The sequence below is a fragment of the Nannospalax galili genome, unplaced genomic scaffold, assembly GCF_000622305.1.
Source record: "Nannospalax galili isolate Female #2095 unplaced genomic scaffold, S.galili_v1.0 scaffold639, whole genome shotgun sequence".
NCBI lineage: Eukaryota > Metazoa > Chordata > Mammalia > Rodentia > Spalacidae > Nannospalax > Nannospalax galili.
In genome coordinates, this window is record NW_008344644.1 from 927,453 (window position 1) to 946,439 (window position 18,987).

Below are 18,987 nucleotides of genomic sequence, written 5' to 3' on the forward strand. Positions count from 1 at the left end.
ATGTCCCATTTACTGAATTTGTTTTATAATGTGATCAGTTTAGCTACTTTTGTTATTGTGCCTGAAAATGAACAAATTATCTCTCATATATTTTCTATTTTGAGAATTTCTCCCACAAAAAGAAAGAAAAGTAAACAAACCAATATTATGACTTCCAAGATGTGGTAAGGGTAGAAAGCTGGTACTCTCTTTTCTTTTCTGCTGCTCCTGGGGACTGAACCTAGGACCTCATGCAAAAGTAAGGTGTTTTCTTGATTCTCTGTTTTAAAGAGCTTAGCTTCTTGCAGAAGAAATGGCCAACAGCAATGCTGGTGGAAGTTGGCATCACATTGAAGTTTGTATTTTCTAGAAGTCACATTGTTAGAAAATGATAAAAAGAAGTTAATTTTAGGATGATGTATTCAATGCAATATATGTGAATAATTTCAATCTGTGTCACTAGTCAGAGCTCAGCACCCCATAGCTACTACTGGGGCAGGGCAGGGAGGCAAAGGGTAGGTGAAAAAGAGGCTGGGAGAGTGCAAAGGTCCAGGGGAGAGCTTAGCTCCCTGGAGGAGGAACTGGGCCCAGAGCTGAGACGGGATTCCAGGGTCCCTGCAATTCCCATCCTCTGCTGAGACCCTTTGAAAGTCCTTTAAAAACATGCTATGGCTATTACAATTCATTCACAGAGTTGCTGTGAGAATTAATATGTGTAAAGCACTTTGTAAAGCACTCCAATACATATAACAAATGATAAATACTAATACATACACACACCTGCACATACACACAAATGCACACATACCACCACCACAAAAATTTTCAGTACTTTGTGCGTTTCCAGGCCTGTGGATTAGCGTCTGCTGTTGCTCTTGAGAATTTCATTTCCCTTGATTTGCCTTTTTAAAGACCTCTAACACCGATATTGCTAACTTTTCCGATCTTGGTTTCTCCTCCTCCTCCTCTCCTACCTTCCTCTTGAAGGAGAATAGGAGATGGCTCTGAATTAGACAGACAGTCAGGGAAGGATGCCCCAGACTCCATTCAGCTGAGTTTCCAATTCTTGTCTAAAGTTGGCCCTTTTGCTCCCCTGTGCCTCCAGGACGGCCAAGTTCCCTCTTGCAGGAATTTCAAGCCTCCCAACCTTGTTTTACCCGATCAGGTTTCTGCTTTCATATGGTTGAACCAAACAGCAACATTCATCCTGCCCTGTTCCATCCAAAGGGGAAAGGGGAGCCCAGCCCTATCCCATCTCCTGCCCTGTAGTATACAAAAGCCCAGACTCTCCATGGGAGTGGATTGGACCATGCTCCAGCTCTGGATTCCCCCCACCCCTTTCTGTGCTGTATGGATTGTTACTTTCACGTAATTAAACATCGGCTGTGTGCTGTAACCCCCCAAATTCTTTACCTGTGAAGGAAAAGACCAAGGGCAGACCCTAGGCCGGCACTACTTTCTCCTGACTCTGTTGTTCATTTACAGTTTTACCATGGATCTAGGCGATTTTCTAGAGATGGGTAGGGGAGGTGGAAGAAAATAAAACCATTCAGTTTTTCTTTATGTTTTTAGATGTCTTGAAGGGAATTCACAGTGAAGCTCTGGAGTTTCTGATGATTAAAAATTAATCATTTAATGACTAAAAAGGTTACCCTTTAAGCATCTGTATAATAACAAAAATACAGCCATAGACTGGAGATATAGTCATGCCTGTAGACATTCTTTAGGTCCACTGATTGCTGGCTCCTACACAATACAACCAAAACAATGTGTTGACAAAACCCAGTTCGCTTTGACAGAATCTTAGCAGCATCTTGCGTGGTGGATATTGTGGGGTATTCTGTGACTCGGGGAGTTTTAATTTAGGAGGCCTTTGGATGTGAAGGCATGACTAGAACTGGGCAAGTTTGTGGCATAACAATTTAGGGCAGAGGCAGAAGCAAAGCCTGGGGTTCAAGGTAGATCTCCAAAAGCCACCAATCAAGAGATGCCCTGCCGTCCTGTGAAGAGCCTCACGATCCAGACTCTGATAAGAAATCTAATTCTATGTGTTTCAGAAAAATGGCTGCTGGGAATTTCCTGGAAAATAAACAATGAAGATCCTTTCAGATTTCCTTCTTGGGCAAGAATTTTCTGGAATAGTGAACCTATGCTGATAGTACCAGCCCAGTGATCATGCTTGCCCATAAGGACAGCAAGCTGTGACCTGGGCAGCCAGCTGGAGGAATGTCCATTGGGTCTTTTAAGAGGCTGGTTCTTTAAAAGCATTATTAGCAGCATACCCCAAAGTGCTACATACTCTTTAGAACAACTAACTCACATCTCCATCACTCTCATATAAAACTGAACAAGCAGTCAATCAGGGAAGGAAAATGACTCCTTTCATATAAGTGCATATCAAAGTGCAAAATTCTACTGAAGCAGATAATTCTTAAGAGCAGGGAACTTCACTTTCTCTTTACGCTTCAGAATATTTAATAGCTGGTAGAAGTCAGTGGAAATGCCCTTTAATTTGTCAGGGGCCAATCCAAAACTGTCCTCATACACAAAGGACCTAGGAGTCAAGGGGAAAAGAAAAAGAAAAAAATGAGTTATTTACATTTTCATGATTTTGTTAATGAAGCATATTTTAAAATGTTCAATACCAAATCACTGCATAAATTATGATAGCACTTTTTTTATGATATGTGTTTGCAAGAAAAATGCTCCATAACAGTGTGCTCTAAATGTGACAGCAAAGCTTCATCTAACAACTTTTCCGTAAGTGGTGACTGACTGACTGTGTCTTGCCCAATGTCTCCAAGAACTGAAGCAGGAAACTGGACAGCCGCAGAGGAGTGGCTGACAGCAGGAACGATGACTTCCAGGACAGGGCTCATCTTCTGGTCAGAGCTGAGCTGAATCCTGACCCTGGTACTCACCTGTGGGGCATCAGCACTTTATTTTTTCTAATCCCAGTTTCCTAAGCACTGCTGTAATTCCTTTGCAATGTAGCTTTGAGGCCCAGGACAGTGAATTCAGGAGTATACTGAATAACAGTTGTAGGTGTGATGGTCCATTCTGATATTTTTGATTGTCCACTGTGACCTGGATGTTCCTCTGACCCTGTGAGGACAAGCCATGGTCCTGCCTCCTTCTCACACTCTGCAGAAGGAGTCAAGCCTATTACCTCTTCCAGCAAATCAGTTGACATTAGCTGCTTGAAGGCGGGGGACTAAGGGTATATAAGGCAGGAAAACCGCAAGGCCGCTCTCTTGCCATTTTGTGCGGCTGTTGGGAAGCTGTAGGACTTATGTTTGGGTGTGGACTTTCGAGCACAACTGTGAATGGGGGGAGGTGCCCACTCTTCTATAAGTCAACCAGCACCCCAAGATCAGTTAGCAAGTCCAATAAACTCATTAAGATCCTCCAAATGGCGGTTTTGGAGAATTCTTCCTCAAATTATCGTAAGGACAGTGGGAGGAGGGAATCAGATGCCACATGAGCATTCTAGCAGTGAATTTAACTTTCTAACTCAGTTGGGTTTATAAGTATCTAGATTAGTGTGCCTATAAGGACACTTCAAGAGACAGACAGATCTGAGGACTCTGCCCTCGTGAATGGATTAATCCCATGGATTCATATTACGATGGCATTATTAGAAAGTGGTATAAGGCAGGTGGTAGGGCTTTGTGGGAAGAAGTAAATTAACTGGGGAGGGGTGCTTGTGGCTCCATCTCCTGCTGGCCCTTTCCTAAATTCCCTTTTTCTCTTTCATTCTCTTTTCTATTCCCCTTCCTGGCCACCTTGATATGGACTGCTCTACCTTGCCATGGCCTACCCAATGCATTGGACAAACATCTCTGAAACCAAATGAATGCTTCTTCGATTAAGAGGTTGATGTTTGGTACTTTAGTCACAGTGGCAAATACCAACTGGGATTATTTCAGATCTCAGTACACACCTTCATCTTACTTCTTCATAAAAAATTTTCTGCAGACAAGACAACATCTGGCAGGAGCCTAAACAGACCACCTCGGGCAGTGAGGTCAGAAGTTTTCTTGCTTCTGCTAACTCAGGCCAGTGAATCCATGGAGAAACCAGACATTCTGGTATGGGAATAGGCTTGATTTTTCTTTTCAATAAAACACACCCAAAGCCAAATCTGGGATGTACTTTTTCCTGGTTTTATAGCCTTGGGTAAACTACTAACCTCTGAGAATCAGTCTCATCGGTTCCACTGGATATTGGGTCCATAAGCTTGATGATTTTGTCAGTTTACAAAGCGTGACTACTATTCCTAACAGTGAAATTACTAGCAAATTCAGTCTGCTTACTTTATATTACCTTTGGATAGTTAAAGGAGAAAGGCACTACCTGCCAATCACAATGAAGGGGGTGCAATGTGTGGAAGGACACATAGAAAACATTAGTGATAAAATGCCCATGTACCAGAGCAAATTAAGTTCTAAAACCTTTTCTAGTAAAAGAATCATCCATCCCTTTTCATTCAGGACTTGATTAGTAGAAGCGCTGCAGTCCCAATTCTACTCCTAAAGGGACAGGCTGAAAATGACCACAGAAAAACTCATTGATTTTATTTCCTATTATTTCACAAATACACGGGATGCAATTGCGTTGCTTTGATGTAAGAAGTATTTGGTTGGTTAACTTCTCGTTAGTTGTTGGTAGTCCTGTGGCCTGTGAGCTTGCTCTCACACAGGATTCTTGCCTTACCTTCTTGTGGAGAAGAGAGAAACTAGGTATTGAATGACTCAGGCAATGAATTTTAGAGATGTGTGTATTATAAAGAATTTTAAAGGTAATAATTAGTATTTGCTTATTAAAGCAAAGATAAAGTCTTGAGAATCCAAGAATTACAAGCCAAAGGTCTAAATCATCTTTCAAAAATTTTAATAATAAAAAGTTATTTTCAAGGAGTCTTCTGTTGGTTTGACTGGACTACAGATTCCAGGTATTTTTTAAAAAGCAATTTACCAGGGCTGGGGATGTAGCTCAGCTGGTGACATACTTGCTGAGCATGCGCATGTCTATGGATTCTATCCCCAGTATCGCAGGCAAGAAAAAGCAATTTTCTGTGAAATCCTTGAGAGTCCCATTCAGAGAGTCAAGGCAAACAGATTGGTAAAAGCTGGCTTTTCTCCCTGGGATCTCCTCTGAAGTAAGACAGTAGGAAGTGCATGGCACTCTCCAGGGAGGCCTACTCCCCTTTGAACCTTAGTTTGCAATGCAGAGACTAAAGATTGCACTTTTTGTAGTTTTCTGTCCAAATGCACTCTTTGGGTGCCTCCTAGCACGCAGATAGTTAGATCTGGACAAACTAAATTCCTAGGGAATGACGTTATTAACTATACTATGGTTTCATCTTTTACATAAATACACATATACTGGTTCTAGTTCTAAAATGGAGATGCTGTGTGTGTGTTGGGGGGCAGGATCCAGGCATTCTTTAATTCTTTGAGGTTGTAATCAACTTTTCAGTATTGCTGTTAACCAGTGTGTGCTTGCCAGTAGATACCTGCTATACTAATGTACCAACAAATAAACATTTATTGAAAATCTGCTAAAAAAATATTCAGATTGCTAGAACAAAATATCTCCAATATAAAGCTGACTGTTAAGGCTTTGGGTGGGGAGTTGCCGGGGATGGAAGGTGAGACTTCCCATCGGAGGTAGGCACTCTATCCTTGAACTATAGCCAGCCTTGGAGTTCAGTCTTTATTTGCATGCCAAGGGCTGCTTGTGGAAATCAGAAGCACCAGGCACAGCAGTTGGTACTAAGACCCCTTCTCTCACTCACCTGAGTTTTTAGCCTCCAGGTACCTTGCTTCTCTCTACCGCATTTTCATTGTTCTAAATCTATTTAGCTGCTGCTGGCAGTTTCCTTCCAAGGTGCCTCACTGTGGTTTCTCTGCTTACCATGTCTTTACCAAACTGTCTCAACTAAGCTTGAACTCATACTTTTGCAAGAAGTGGAAGTCTGCTAGCTAACCCTCACTGCTTCTGTAGGACCATTGTTCTAAATCTATTTAGCTGCTGCTAGCAGTTTCCTTCCAAGGTGCCTCACTGTGGTTTCTCTGCTTACCATGTCTTTACCAAACTGTCTCAACTAAGCTTGAACTCATACTTTTGCAAGAAATGGAAGTCTGCTAGCTAACCCTCACTGCTTCTGTAGGACCTGTGCATCTCAGCATCACAATGCCTGTTATTTATCTCACTGTCCCCCAGTAGGCTGCACTTACCCAAAAGTCAGGAAGTGGGCTGGCATTAGTGTGCTTCCATCAGAATTCTGCTATATGAAGTGGTGAATCTTACTCATCATTCCTAAGTTCCATTAGGACTGGTACCCCTCTTATGACAGGCTGGTAATAGAACTGCAGGTCTCAATGAAAGGCAGCCCCAGTCATAAAACATACTGAGCAAAGGGAAACTAAGAACCTGGCTGAGCAGAGCTGCATCTCTGAAAACTTAGTGACCGAAGGACGGTATGTGGTGCTGGATGAAGGTCTACCCTAGCTAAGCCCTGGCTTCCCCCTGGGGACCCACACTTTCCTTCAGTCAATTTGACTTCATTATGTGAATTTTACATTACCTGTAAGCAACAACCAGACTTAAGGGATGTGTAAATCTGTTCAGAAACTAGAAAATAAATTAGGCTGATGACTTGATAGTAAGTAAAAAACAGAACCATAACAGGTACATTTCTTCTTTAAGAATTCAACTAGCTTGCCTAAGTCTGCCATAGTCTCAGGACCTGCAGCAGTTTGGAGTTGGGCAGGACTCCTCGGGTGCTGCTCACTTGAGCTGGGTGAAGCTCCTCCCAGCTCTAGCAATAATGCCTATGTCAAAGGCATGGCCCATTCTGGAGGTGTGCGCTACACCAGCTGCTGCCCCAAAGACCTTGCCACCTGGGAGGGAAAAGTCAAGCAGACACTGTGGGAAGAAAATGCCAGAACTCCTCTTTGCTGGAGGCTTTCAGCAATATCAAGGCTGATCTGGAGCTATGGGTCTCAGCGACAACCACACCTATCTTCATCCAGCAGTCGAAGGAAGATCACAGCAGTACTCATTATCAATTTTTATTTCCTACCATACACCAAATGTACAGCACTGAACACAATTTTGTTGCTTTGATGTAAGAAATATTAATTGTTTGGAGAAACAGTATATAAACAAACTACTTGAAATAAAAAAATGCACACATCATTGCCTTTTGTTTACAAAAGACCCAATTTACAATATCAATCATTGACATAGCGGAAAAGAAAAAATTCAGTGCACATTACAAACCACATCAAGTACAAAGGAGGCAAATAAATACTAACATACTTCATAAAACACCCTGCTCAGCTGTGTGAACACAAATAAATTAACTGAAGTCTTGAAAATTACAATCATAAATACATAGGTTGGTAAGAGAGATCTTTTAAAATTAAATAAAATATATAACAAATTTGTTAAAATATTTAACAAATTAAACTTCTGTCTTTGCAATAAGTGAACTGTTTGTATGCGCCTGTGAAGAACTGCATAGCAAAATGGTTGCAAGTACTTCCTCTGATAGAAACTTTTGTTTGGTGTCCCATTTATGGTAGACAGCACATATGGTAGCTTTTTTCTTTTAAGTTGATTTTTTTTTTAAAATAAACACCTTTCCTACCTACGAACAGACATTTCATTTTCACTAAACTAAGATTCAAGAGTTCAAATGAACCCCAAACCCAAGATATGCCCCACTTGATGCGTAACAATGAGCAGTTTCAGGAGAGTGGAGTGTGACTTCTTATGTATTTGTGCAGGTAATAGTAACAACAGTGGAATACCAAGCCTGTGAATGCCATCACATTCCATCTAAATATCCATGAGGCTAATAAAAAATAAACACTTTGTTATAGCACAGAAAGTTAAGCCCGCACTAAATCCATGTGTACATTTACACTGAGGCACATCTGCACATGAAATGTGTGTGCACACCAAAAAGGCAGTTTAGCTGGTTGTCTATACCTTTTCCTTAAAAAAAATAAATATAAAAAAACTTTTGAAACAATGCTTAACTACTTTACAGTCCCTGAAATAGACATTGCCTTTACTACAGCAACTACTAAACTCTGACCTATTCAGAAGTCGAGATTGTGGACTCAGTTTTAAGTGTGGATGAGTGTGAGTGTGTACATATGTGGTATGTGGATGTGTGTGAGTGCACGTATAGTATACTGTGTACCACTTGTAGCTCAATGGCAAGAATTCCATCAAATTGGAAGTTGTCTTATTTTCCAAGGAGGCCGAGACCAATGCTATCAGCATTCAAAGTAATTGCTCAGGTTGGAGTAACACCTTTTCATGTGTTACTAGATATTTTCCATTCCTTTCCAATCAACTCTGTAAAATAAATGCTATTTCAGGGGATATAGTATCTACAAATTTTCCATTTGTGTGTGTTTGTATCTTCTAAGTACAAATCTACACCAGTATCATCACTTGAATATTGTACTAACATACAGTGGGGAAGCTGGCTGGTCGCATCAAATCTTCTTGTCTTGGGAAAGAGTTGCCAACTATCTGATGTGACGTGAAAAGCAGACAAATCTGCATCACTAAATGCTGTTTTTCACAAACAGTCCAAATAAATAATTCATATTAACTAAAACCATACAGCCGTGTGGAACACTTTGCTGACTGTTGTATTTGATTATTGCTAACGGATTCTGGGTAGGCCGTTTTGCGGCATCTTGTGCTTGTGTGAGTGCGGATTTCCCACCAGTGGGCGCCATTTATCTTCCTAGTCCATCTCTGCGGCTCACTTTCCCACAAATCACTTACAAACACAGAACCAGTGGAAGTGGAAAAAGAAGTGTGCAAGAGTAACCAAACTTGACAGCAGTGCAGTCCGCAGACACGGCTGTCCTTCATACTTCTTTGTTTTCTTTTTTAAACCCAGCAAGATATGTGATTTGAGAACAGCATTTCTATCTAAATCCTATTAGAAAATAAATTAATAAACACACTTGTAAAAATATCATAGACCTCAAAATGCAGTTAAAAGATAAAAAACTCTTTGATTAGTAATAAATAAAATATAAAATGTCACATTTATTTTACATATACTTTACAAAATAAAGAGTGCAATGAAGAAATAAAAGAAAAACATATGAAAATAAATGAGATCTAATAATCAACTGCATTGCTTTTAGTCCAAAGAGTCTATCATAGTTTTTCTTTCATTTTTATGTCAGCTGGGGAAAGATTAGTGCAACGTTGCAACTCTACGTGCAGCGGGCAACCTCCTGGGCTCAGGGGCACGAGCCCCTCTCAGGTCCCCGGCAGTCACGGCTGTGGTCAATGCTGCTGCCCGCAGTGCTGCCATCCTACACGTGGATGCCCTTCACCGCCTGCTTGATACTTTCCAGTAGAGCTTTGCATTCTGGGGAAGAGTCCCGTTCCAGGTTGCTGTACATGTCTGTGAGTGTATTTACATATGCTTCAAAATTCTGCTCACTGATAGGCCCCTAAATGGAGATAAAGCACATGGAAACCAATCACAGTGGCTCAGTGGGAGGATCAGGTGACAAGGAAGAATGTTGCTGACTTAAGGTGGGTAGGAGGCAAGGGTTTGTATGACTGCAGGTGAAGGTGTACTTGAGCCCAGTGGTTCCTTGAATAGAGGTGGGGCAGAATTGTGGGAATGTAGATTTGCACAGGTCGCTCACTAACAGTTCTGACAGAGATATTTTCTACTATCACCATTTTGCCCCCCACCCTATTTCTTTAGGTAGAATATCAATTTTGCAGGGTCCAGACTTATTTACTCTAACCATTTTAGCTATTTTGGTGTCTTCTTCGCCTAACATTTTAAAATGAGTGCACACTGGTTAGGTGTAAAGTATTATGTGGTGAAGGGCAGAAAATACATGACAAAAGAGGTGTTCCCAGGAGCCTCTGGGTCCCCACCTCTTTAAAAACCCATGATAAATACCTCTTTTACTTCACAGGGTGATTGGAGGAAAGGAACTGAAGAAGCTATAAATACCATATACATAAAGGACATAGGATATAGGCTGCATATAGGATATTACTGCCATCATTATGATTTGGAAGGCAAGCTTTCCAAATCTGAAGACTATGTGGTCATGTGCTGCAAAATTCTGATTTGAATTATTCACATGCCCATTTGTGATTTTCCATTCCCTGTATCTTCTGCCTTTCCTGTGCCATGTATTTCTTCTGTGATCATGTAACCAGACGAGGTCCCAGCGGGCAGAGTGGATATAGGTTGCATCAGGAAACTAGGTCCTCCTGACTCATTAAAGCTTTAAGCCTTGATCAAATGATGGAAACTGAGCTGTGATTTCCTCAACTATAGCTGGAAATGCCAATCTTCAGTGTTCAGTGCTCTTAGGAATATTTCATGTGGTCAGCCCTACAAACATCACTACAGTGCCCTGGATGGTAAGTACTCAAGGTACAAGTTACAGGTACCCTGCTAATTCTGTGGCATTGGTAAAGAGCAAAATATTAAGGCATACACATGTGCACATTTGAAGTAGGAGTTAAAAATGTCATAAATATAATAATATCTAATATTGCCTTAATACTAGTCATAAAGTTACATTATTGACTTTTTTTTTAATCAAGAAAACACATTTGGAATTGGATAAGATGAAGAGTTCAGGCGAGGAAGCTGGTAAATTGAGTGATTTATTGTTTTGAGCAAAAACCAGTTCTATTTTTTAACGCACTGCTGTTGCTTTAAATCATCTTATTATAAAATGAAAGTTTAATAGTTCTAAGAATGTAGACTCTGAGGAAATTAAAAGCATTCAGCAATATGTCCCTCATCAAGGCAGTTCTATCTCTAAAGACTGATTTATATTTATCCATAAACTTTTTGTGAATTCCAAATAGTTGCATACCTGAAATATGTGTGTGGGTCTTAGAAATAAGAATCCCTCAGTCATTCTCAGTTTTACGCTCTACGAGAAGAAATGGAGTATTGCAAGCTGTCTCTTGGGAATGAATCTTTTAATTGTACAGTTGCTGTTGTGCGTGATGCTACTGAGGGCTGCACAGGGTCTTCTGCTTGGAAATACATTTTCAGTGGGTAGGTTCTGTCCTCCAACTTTCACATAACATTATAAAATACACTTCAAATGAATCCTTCATCTTTACAGTACCCTGGCCTTTCAGAAGGTCATTGGCCTTCATCAATCTGAATATGTTTCTACAATGTCTCAGATGGGGAGATCATTACTCATGGGAATGCAATGACGGGAGATGGTGGCAATCCAGGTGTTCTTAGAGCTTGGTGCTGTCAACCTCAGCCCCAGGGTCACGGCATGGCACGTGGATGACAGGACAGTGAAGCTTTGGTCTTAGGCTTACCATTTGTGGCAGCTGGATGTCAGCCAGACTGGAGATGAGAGCCTGGCTCAGCCCTGCCAGCTCCTTCAGCAGACTCTCGTTGTTTTGCTCTATGAGTTTGTTCTCTTCCTCTATTGTCTTTAAATTGCTCTCCATGGACGTTATCTAAAACACAAGTAATGCGGGATGTGAGAAGTAGTTTGAAGGCTTATGAAAGGCCTCTGGGGAAAGCACATGGCTGACTATAAATGCTGGGGTCTCCAAAATACAGCCCCACCATATTGCTCTAAGTGGAGTCACACCCGCAGGTTTGTACTTTGAGCCCAGACTTTTATGAACTGCAGGCCCATCTTCTTCACATGCTAATTGGTGGATATCTCAAAGTGGCCTAGACTGTACCTCTGCTATTTTCCTGGTCCTGTTCTAGCTGCAGGCCTCTCTTTTCCAGCTGATGGAACCTGAATGCTGCCCCAACTGCAAGGCCCTTTTTCTCACACTTCAAGTTGGGAACTCCCTTTAAAACACAGGATGGGACCACTGTCTACCTGTGTTGCTGCCACCTGGGCCCAGCCACTGGTAACACTGTGAGGTCCTATGAGCCTTTGCCCTATATAGTCTCTTCTTGGTCCCTCTTCAACATACTACCATAGTGAGTCCCTTAAAGTTCAAGTCAGAAGGTAAGCCAAATGTTACTGAGCTGCTCCTTAGCCCCAAATCCTGTAGGGGCTCATCATTCCTTCAGAATAAATGCCAAGGTAATCAACAAGGCCTAGCCGCCCTCTTGTGACCTACCCTGTGCCACATCTGAGACCCTTCTACAACTTGTCCCATCAAGTGGGCTCACATTCAGATACACCGGTCTTTGCTACTGCTCAAACCTCCAGCTTTATCATGATTAGGGCTTTGGCCTTAAGTCTCCGTAGAGCATTCTTTCCTGATCTCTGCCAGTTAACTCCTTCCTGTCTCAAGTCTTTGCTGACATGTGTCCTTCTTCCTGGGGCCTGGTTGTTGCATTTAATATTGAAACCCAGCTGTTCATCCACTCTTCCCTCCTTCTGGAATATAGCAGATTTATCACAAATGATCTCTGGTTGCTATTTATCGCCTGACTTCCTTATCTAGACTTCGAGCTCCATGAGGGAGGAGGCCCTTGTGTTCTTTGCTAATGGTCTGAAAAGGAGGTTCCATGAGTTCCAAGCAGAAGCATCAAGTTCTTTCTGTGAACCCACTTGGTGCTCAGATGGGATGATGTGTGCTGGGTGAAGAAACTATTTCAGATGGATTAAGTTGCTTAAGGGGAGGACTGCTGAATGAGCAGTGGGTGAAGGGGGCACATGGAAGGAGAGAAGGGACTGGGAAGGCAAGAAGGACCCTATACTCTCTGTGCTGTCTCATTTTTCCCTTCCTTGTTGTAAGAGTTGTTTTTGCTTTTTGAGGTACTGAGGATCAAATCCAGAGACTTATACATGTGCAGGAAAACATTCTACCAGTGAATTATGTCCTCATCAGCAGAATTTTTGTTAGTAGTTTTTAAATCTTGGGCTGAATGTTTGATTTCTAATCGTGTAAATTTAATCAGGTCAGATACTGTAGAGAGGGCAGAAGTCAGACAATACCTGAATTTTTGGGAAAAAATTTTGTACAAGAAAATATCCTTCTATCTCCTTCTAAGACACACAGAAAGAGTCTAGAAAAATTAAAGAAGGTGAGATGTTTTATTTGAATTTTGAATAAAACTAAGGACCCCTCACTTTTGCAGTATGACTGCACTGTGAGCTCTTGCGTGATGATGATGATCTGCTTTATTTGCTTATAGAGGAAGCTCCCAGGAAACAAGGCAAGCAGGAGCAACTGACCACAGGTGTTGAGTCAGGGATGATTGATTCATCCAAGATTTTCAGTAAATGTGTGACAGAGACATGCTCACTGTATCGCCTCTAACAGATCTGTATTTTCAGATACAAGATTTAGCTAGCTCAATGTTTTGCTTCCAATAAAGATCATGATTATTTAAAAAACAGCTAATTAGATTTTTTTTAACAGAAAAAAGAGTTTATTTGGGCTTTGTCCAGAGGGATAAGAGTCACTACAAGTGGGGAAGGCATGGCTGAGCGCCCACATCTTCATGCACAAGAAGCAGAGAGTAAAAGTAGAACTCTTCGGGGTGCGGCTATGAACGCTCCACAATCCACCACCCATCCCGGTGATGTGCTTCCTCCAGCAAGGCCACGCCTCCTAAACCTCTGCGTCAGCGCCACAGACGGGGGCCGTGTTCAAAGGCCTCAGCCTGCGACGGACATTTCTCATTTGAATCACCATAGTAGCTCAGGCTGGTCGGTAACTCACTGTGTAGCCCAAGTTGGCTTCAAACTCATAGATCCTCAGGCTTGACGTGCGGTTTAGTTTCTTCTGAACATACGTCCTGGGATTACTAGAAAATACGACGGTTCTATTTGTTGTTTTTACCTGAGTCTGAAGTTTCAGCATATCTGCTTCAATTTTAAGGTTGGATTCATTCAGTTCCTTTATTTCTTCATCCAAATGCCTAATTTCTTCATCGCCCTCTACACCTGTGGAGAGTCAGGAGTTCAAACTGAAAACAGGAGACAAGGTCAACTGCACAGTGTTTTATATTTAAACCGTGTTTTGCTCATTGAAAACCAGACTTTAGCTTGAAGTGTTTTTACCCAAACTGTACATATGCAAGATTCTGGAAAATGAAAAGGATTATGGGATTTAGTTCTCCTACAAAAGGGAAAAGGGAATAGAAAAGCACCAGCATTCCTCATGGCTCAGCTGTGTTCCCAGAGTACAGATATGCCTCAGTTTACACCTCTGCCCTACAGATGTCTCATTGCACTCTTCCGTAAATGAAGCTGTAGGGCCACAGAGAAGCTAAATGTGGTCACTAGAATTAAAATAAATTGATAGAAATTAAATAAACTGCCAGAGTTCAAGTCAGACTCAGAACTCCAATGTATGTGTAAGAGATGCCCAGCACTTATATCTGCTCAGTTAAGGTGAACCTTAGGACCCATGAGAAGAGACAGAGCTGGGGCTGCTGGCAGGTGAGCTGGAATCTGAGAACCACAGTGGCGTTCTGTGCACGCACTTGGAAAAGAGCACGTGCAGCATAGGAGAAAGAACATGGCCTAGCTTTTGTTCTTGAATTTGGGCACTTATTAAACTTCAGATTTCAATGTCTGCTTCTATACAAATATGCATTATATCTGTGCTAGGAGAATGAATGCCTTAAAATACAGACCATAGTACACAGAGTAGTGCTCAGTGGACAGATGTTAGTTTCCACTATTATTTTGTAGAGAAAGTATGAATACATTCTGCACATCTGAAAGTCTGGGAAAGGTAGTTAACATGAAGGATACCACAGGCACGACTTTAGGTAATCAGAACAGTGAAAGATGGGTCTAAACTGGTGCTGACAAGAGAGTGGAACAGATGTAAATGTCTACATGTAGGTTTAAGATAAATTTCATGACAGCAATTTTAATTTTACCAGGTCTAAGTACTTGTACTTTCCTGGGCTGTGTGGAAAACAGTCCATAACCCACCGTCATGGTTCAAGTGTGTCCTATAAAAGTTCATGTGCTGGAAACTTAAATTCTAAAATCATATTAAATTATTAGAGGCCAGGACCTTTAGGGGGTGATTAGGATTGGATAAAGTCATGAGTGGACCCCTATGATGGCAGTAGAACCTATTTAAGAAGAGAGGCTGGAGCTAGCAAAAGTGTTCTGTCTCATCACACAATACCTTTCACCACGGCAGTAATGTGGCAGATATTGAACAGATGCTGGGAACACACTCCTGGATTGGTCATCCTCCAGAACTATGAACCAGAGATGTCTATCTGAATAAATTACCAATGTCACACACATTCTTTACAACAATTCTATGACCCAGCAATTCCATTCCTGGGTCAGGACATAAAGGTACACACACAAGAGGATGTAATCAAAACCACCACATGGATGCAGCAGCAGTACTGTTTCCAAGAGCCCACCCTGAAAACAAGTCAGAGGCTGACCCCCTTCCCAATCATCATGTGGATGACTCATTTTGTGAAAATATTTTATTTTTAATTATGTGTGTGTCTGTGTCTTGGTATGTGTACATGTGGGTGCAGGTATCTGAGGAGTAAAGAGAGCCTGTCAGATCCCTTGGAACTGGAGTTAGAGGTGCTGTGAGCTGCCTGATGTGGTGCTGGGAACTGAACTGCAAGAGCACTAGCACTGTGCTCTCAACTGCTGAGCCATCTCTCCAGCCTCTCAATGACTCATTATAGTACAATGTGAAGCAAAAACTGTAAGCCCTTACATGCAATGTTATAAAACAGGTGACTATTTTGTAAGCACTTATGCTTTTTTTTATTTTTAAAGTGGGCCATGCATGGACCAAGGAAGAAAGCACATAACAAGATTGATCTCACTCTGGGTTCTGACATTCAGTAATAAAGGAGAACAAGATAATGACTAAAAGGTTCCTAGGTCAGTCTGAAATGAAGTAACAACCTGACACAGCTCCAAAGAATACAGCAAACAGTGGACAGGCCTTTACTAATAGAACTATGGTGTCTCATGTAGGACATCTGCAGTGGCCCACGCTACCTACAGAACTCTACTGAATTCTGAGCACCATAATCAACTGGCTGGTGTGCTAGGAAAGCAATCTTCTCTCAGGCAACCAATATATGGTAGCTTAGGAAGAAAGGATCCTCAGTGACGTATGGAGTACTTATCAGCACTTAAAATTTTTCTTTCTTGAGTATGTGAAAATTTCCATTGCCACATTTCTCTGACATATTGTTTTTCCTTTCTGTCTTTTGGCAATTCCACTTCAGGGATGGCATTTTCTTACATAATAGCTTATGAGGCAGACAAAAAGAAAGAGCATTTATAAAATATAAAGAGTTCTGAAGCAAACAAACAAGGTGCTGCGAGGACTCTCACTGGAGAAGATTCCTAGTCTGACTTCAAAGCTAAGGAGATGGAGGGGGAGATAAGCATCCCAGGGAGGGAAACAGCATGTAGGTGAGGGTAGAAGGAAGTACCGTATTCCTAGGACTATAAGGAAAATAAGCAGGGGTGGCTCATGGGTGACCTCACTGGGGACTTGGAGTTTTTCCCTTGCAGTAGGATCCAGGGAAGAATTTTAACCCAGAATGTTGTTGCTATCAGGTCTCTGTCTCTGGCTCAAGGTTCTGGAGCTCAAACTCTGGGCCTTGCGCATACGAAACAAGTACTACCCCAGTGAGCTGCATCTCCAGTGACCTGATGACGGGCTTTGTGAGGTGTGCTGCTGCTGTCCTCTGACGTGATCAGGGGTTTGTGATCTCCTGATTCTCGGTAACAGGTCAAAACACAGATCTTTGTGAAGACCCTGACTGGCAAGACCATCACCCTGGAGGTGGAGCCCAGCGACACCATTGAGAACGTGAAGGCCAATATCCAGGACAAGGATGGCATTCCCCCTGACCAGCAGAGGCTGATCTTCACGGGCAAGCAGCTGGAAGATGGCCACCCTCTGTCTGACTACAACATCCAGAAGGAGTCCACCCTGCACCTCGTCCTCCATCTCCTGGGTGACTATTAATTCTTCAGTCTGTATTCCCAATGTGCAGCAATGGCAATACTCTGCACTACAGCCATTTGCCCCAATTTAAGTTTAGAAATTACAAGTTTCAGTGATAGCCGAAGCTGTGTTAAAAATGTTAATAAAGGTTTTGTTGCACGGTAAACATAAAATAAAAACACATACTGGATTTTTGTAGAAAACAGATTGATGGTAAGACAGAGTAGAAGCTAGAAGACCAGTTGAGAGATTACTGGCTAGGTCATGGCTAGGTCTCAGCCCTTGCCATGGCCATGGAAGTGGAGGTAAAAAGAAGGGGGATGGACTCAAAATATAACTTGCAGACAGAATTTACTTGTGATGGACTAGAGTAGGCAATAGGAGCAGGAAGGAATCTATGGTGTCTACTTGCTTTGCTGTAACAAGTGACATGGTAGGCAGTCTTTGGGGTGAGGAAGACTAGTGAGCAGCAATTTTCAGTAGAACGATTAAATATTCAATTTTGGCTAAGCTGTGGATGCTTTTGAGAAGACTCTAAGTGAAGAATGCTGGTACTGGAACTCAGTTAGATTATGTTTCCCGATACCCAGTGGTTTTTAAGATAGCTGCTGAAGTTTGGATCTTGTAATGACTCCAAAGGTCGATGACTTAAGGCTTAGTCTCTAGGGTGCCACTACTAGGAGGTTGTGTGAGCTTTAAGAGGTGAGGACTACTGGGAGGTCTTTGGGCATTTGGAAGGCACGCCCTTGAAGGGATTATGAAACTCCAGCCTCTTTCTTTCTTTGCTTAATGGCTGTAAAGTGAGTGGTTTTGCTCCAACACACTTTCTCATCATGATGTGTTGCCTTCACCACAAGCTCAAAGCAATAGGCCAACTCGTTATGGACTGGAACATCCCAAACTGTGAGCCAACATAATCTTTGCTCTTTTATAACTTCACTATTTCAGGTATTTTATTATTGTACTGGAAAGCTGATCAGTGCCAACAAAGATACTTAATCAAGATAGTGTAATTTGGAAGATTCCCAATAACAAAAGGTGCCTGGAGCTTATTGGGAGGTATGCCTATGGAATGAGAACTCTAAAAAGATACATTAGGGCTGGAAATATGGTTCAGCAGGTTTACCTGCTTGCTGTGCCAGCTTGACAACATAAGTTTGACCCCCAGAGTCTATGTAAAAAAGTTAAATGCAGCGGCACCTGTGCACAATCCCAGGATTCTCACAGAGAGATGACAGACTGAGACAGAAGAAGCACTAGGAGTTCATGGGTCAGCTAGGCTAGAATATGCAGCATGGAGGCAGAAGCAAGAGAGACCCTTGTTTCAACAGGTGGAGGGGAGAACTGACACTGGAACGTCATCCACTAACTTCCACATGCATACCACAACACTCATGTGTATCCCCTGCACTAAAAAATTTAAAAAAAGAAATACCACAGGATCTATTATATATCAGACTTTCCATAAATTCTCATGAAATTAATCAATGAGGGAGGTAATAAATGTATTAATACTCCTGAGATTTGGGAGATATTTCATCAACAGTCTCAAATCCAGTCATATCTTTGTAGTTTCTCTCAGTTACTACATTACTCATCTACTTCTACCTAGATCCTCATCCTCTCTACATACAATCCGGATGAGCCTCTCTTCCTCAGGGGAGCACAATTCAACTGGGTAGAGCTAAGGAGAGGCCCCAGAGTCTGAATTTCACTTTTGGCTTCCAAAGAGTAACTCAATCTGTGAGGTAAACACTTATCTCATTCTGTAGATGGGAAAACTGGGGTACTAAGTAAATGTTAGAGCTGGGATTCAAACATGAACAGTCTGGCTCCAAAAAAATATCTTCCTTAACCTTTACACAGGGCCTTCTTTATCTGTAACTTCACATTCTGTACTGGTTTGTTTCCCGTAGTCAGCTGTAGACTGAATACATTAAATATATTTATTAAATATATTGTATTATAGTAGCTTGTTATAATTGTTCTATTTTACAAACACTTGCTGTCCATCTCTTATTGTGCCTAGTTTATGAATTAAGTGGACCATAGGTGTGT

At 41.7% G+C, this 18,987-nt stretch overlaps 1 protein-coding gene across 4 annotated transcripts in view; it reads right to left on the minus strand.

Moving 5' to 3' along the window:
• Positions 1-7,043: 7,043 nt before the first annotated feature.
• LOC103740310 (ST18 C2H2C-type zinc finger transcription factor) overlaps positions 7,044-18,987 on the minus strand; it is a 165,346-nt gene continuing 153,402 nt past the window's right edge. For 3 of the 4 annotated variants that reach the window (XM_008840902.1, XM_008840901.2, XM_008840903.1), the window contains 3 exons: positions 13,804-13,907; positions 11,359-11,502; positions 9,169-9,485 (listed from right to left, as the gene is read on the minus strand). In XM_008840902.1, coding sequence (XP_008839124.1) covers positions 9,345-9,485; positions 11,359-11,502; positions 13,804-13,907 — 389 coding nt within the window. In that variant the 3' untranslated portion in view covers positions 9,169-9,344. Of the gene's footprint in view, positions 9,486-11,358; positions 11,503-13,803; positions 13,908-18,987 lie in introns of all 4 variants that reach the window. The other variant, XM_008840900.2, reaches the window with a different exon arrangement.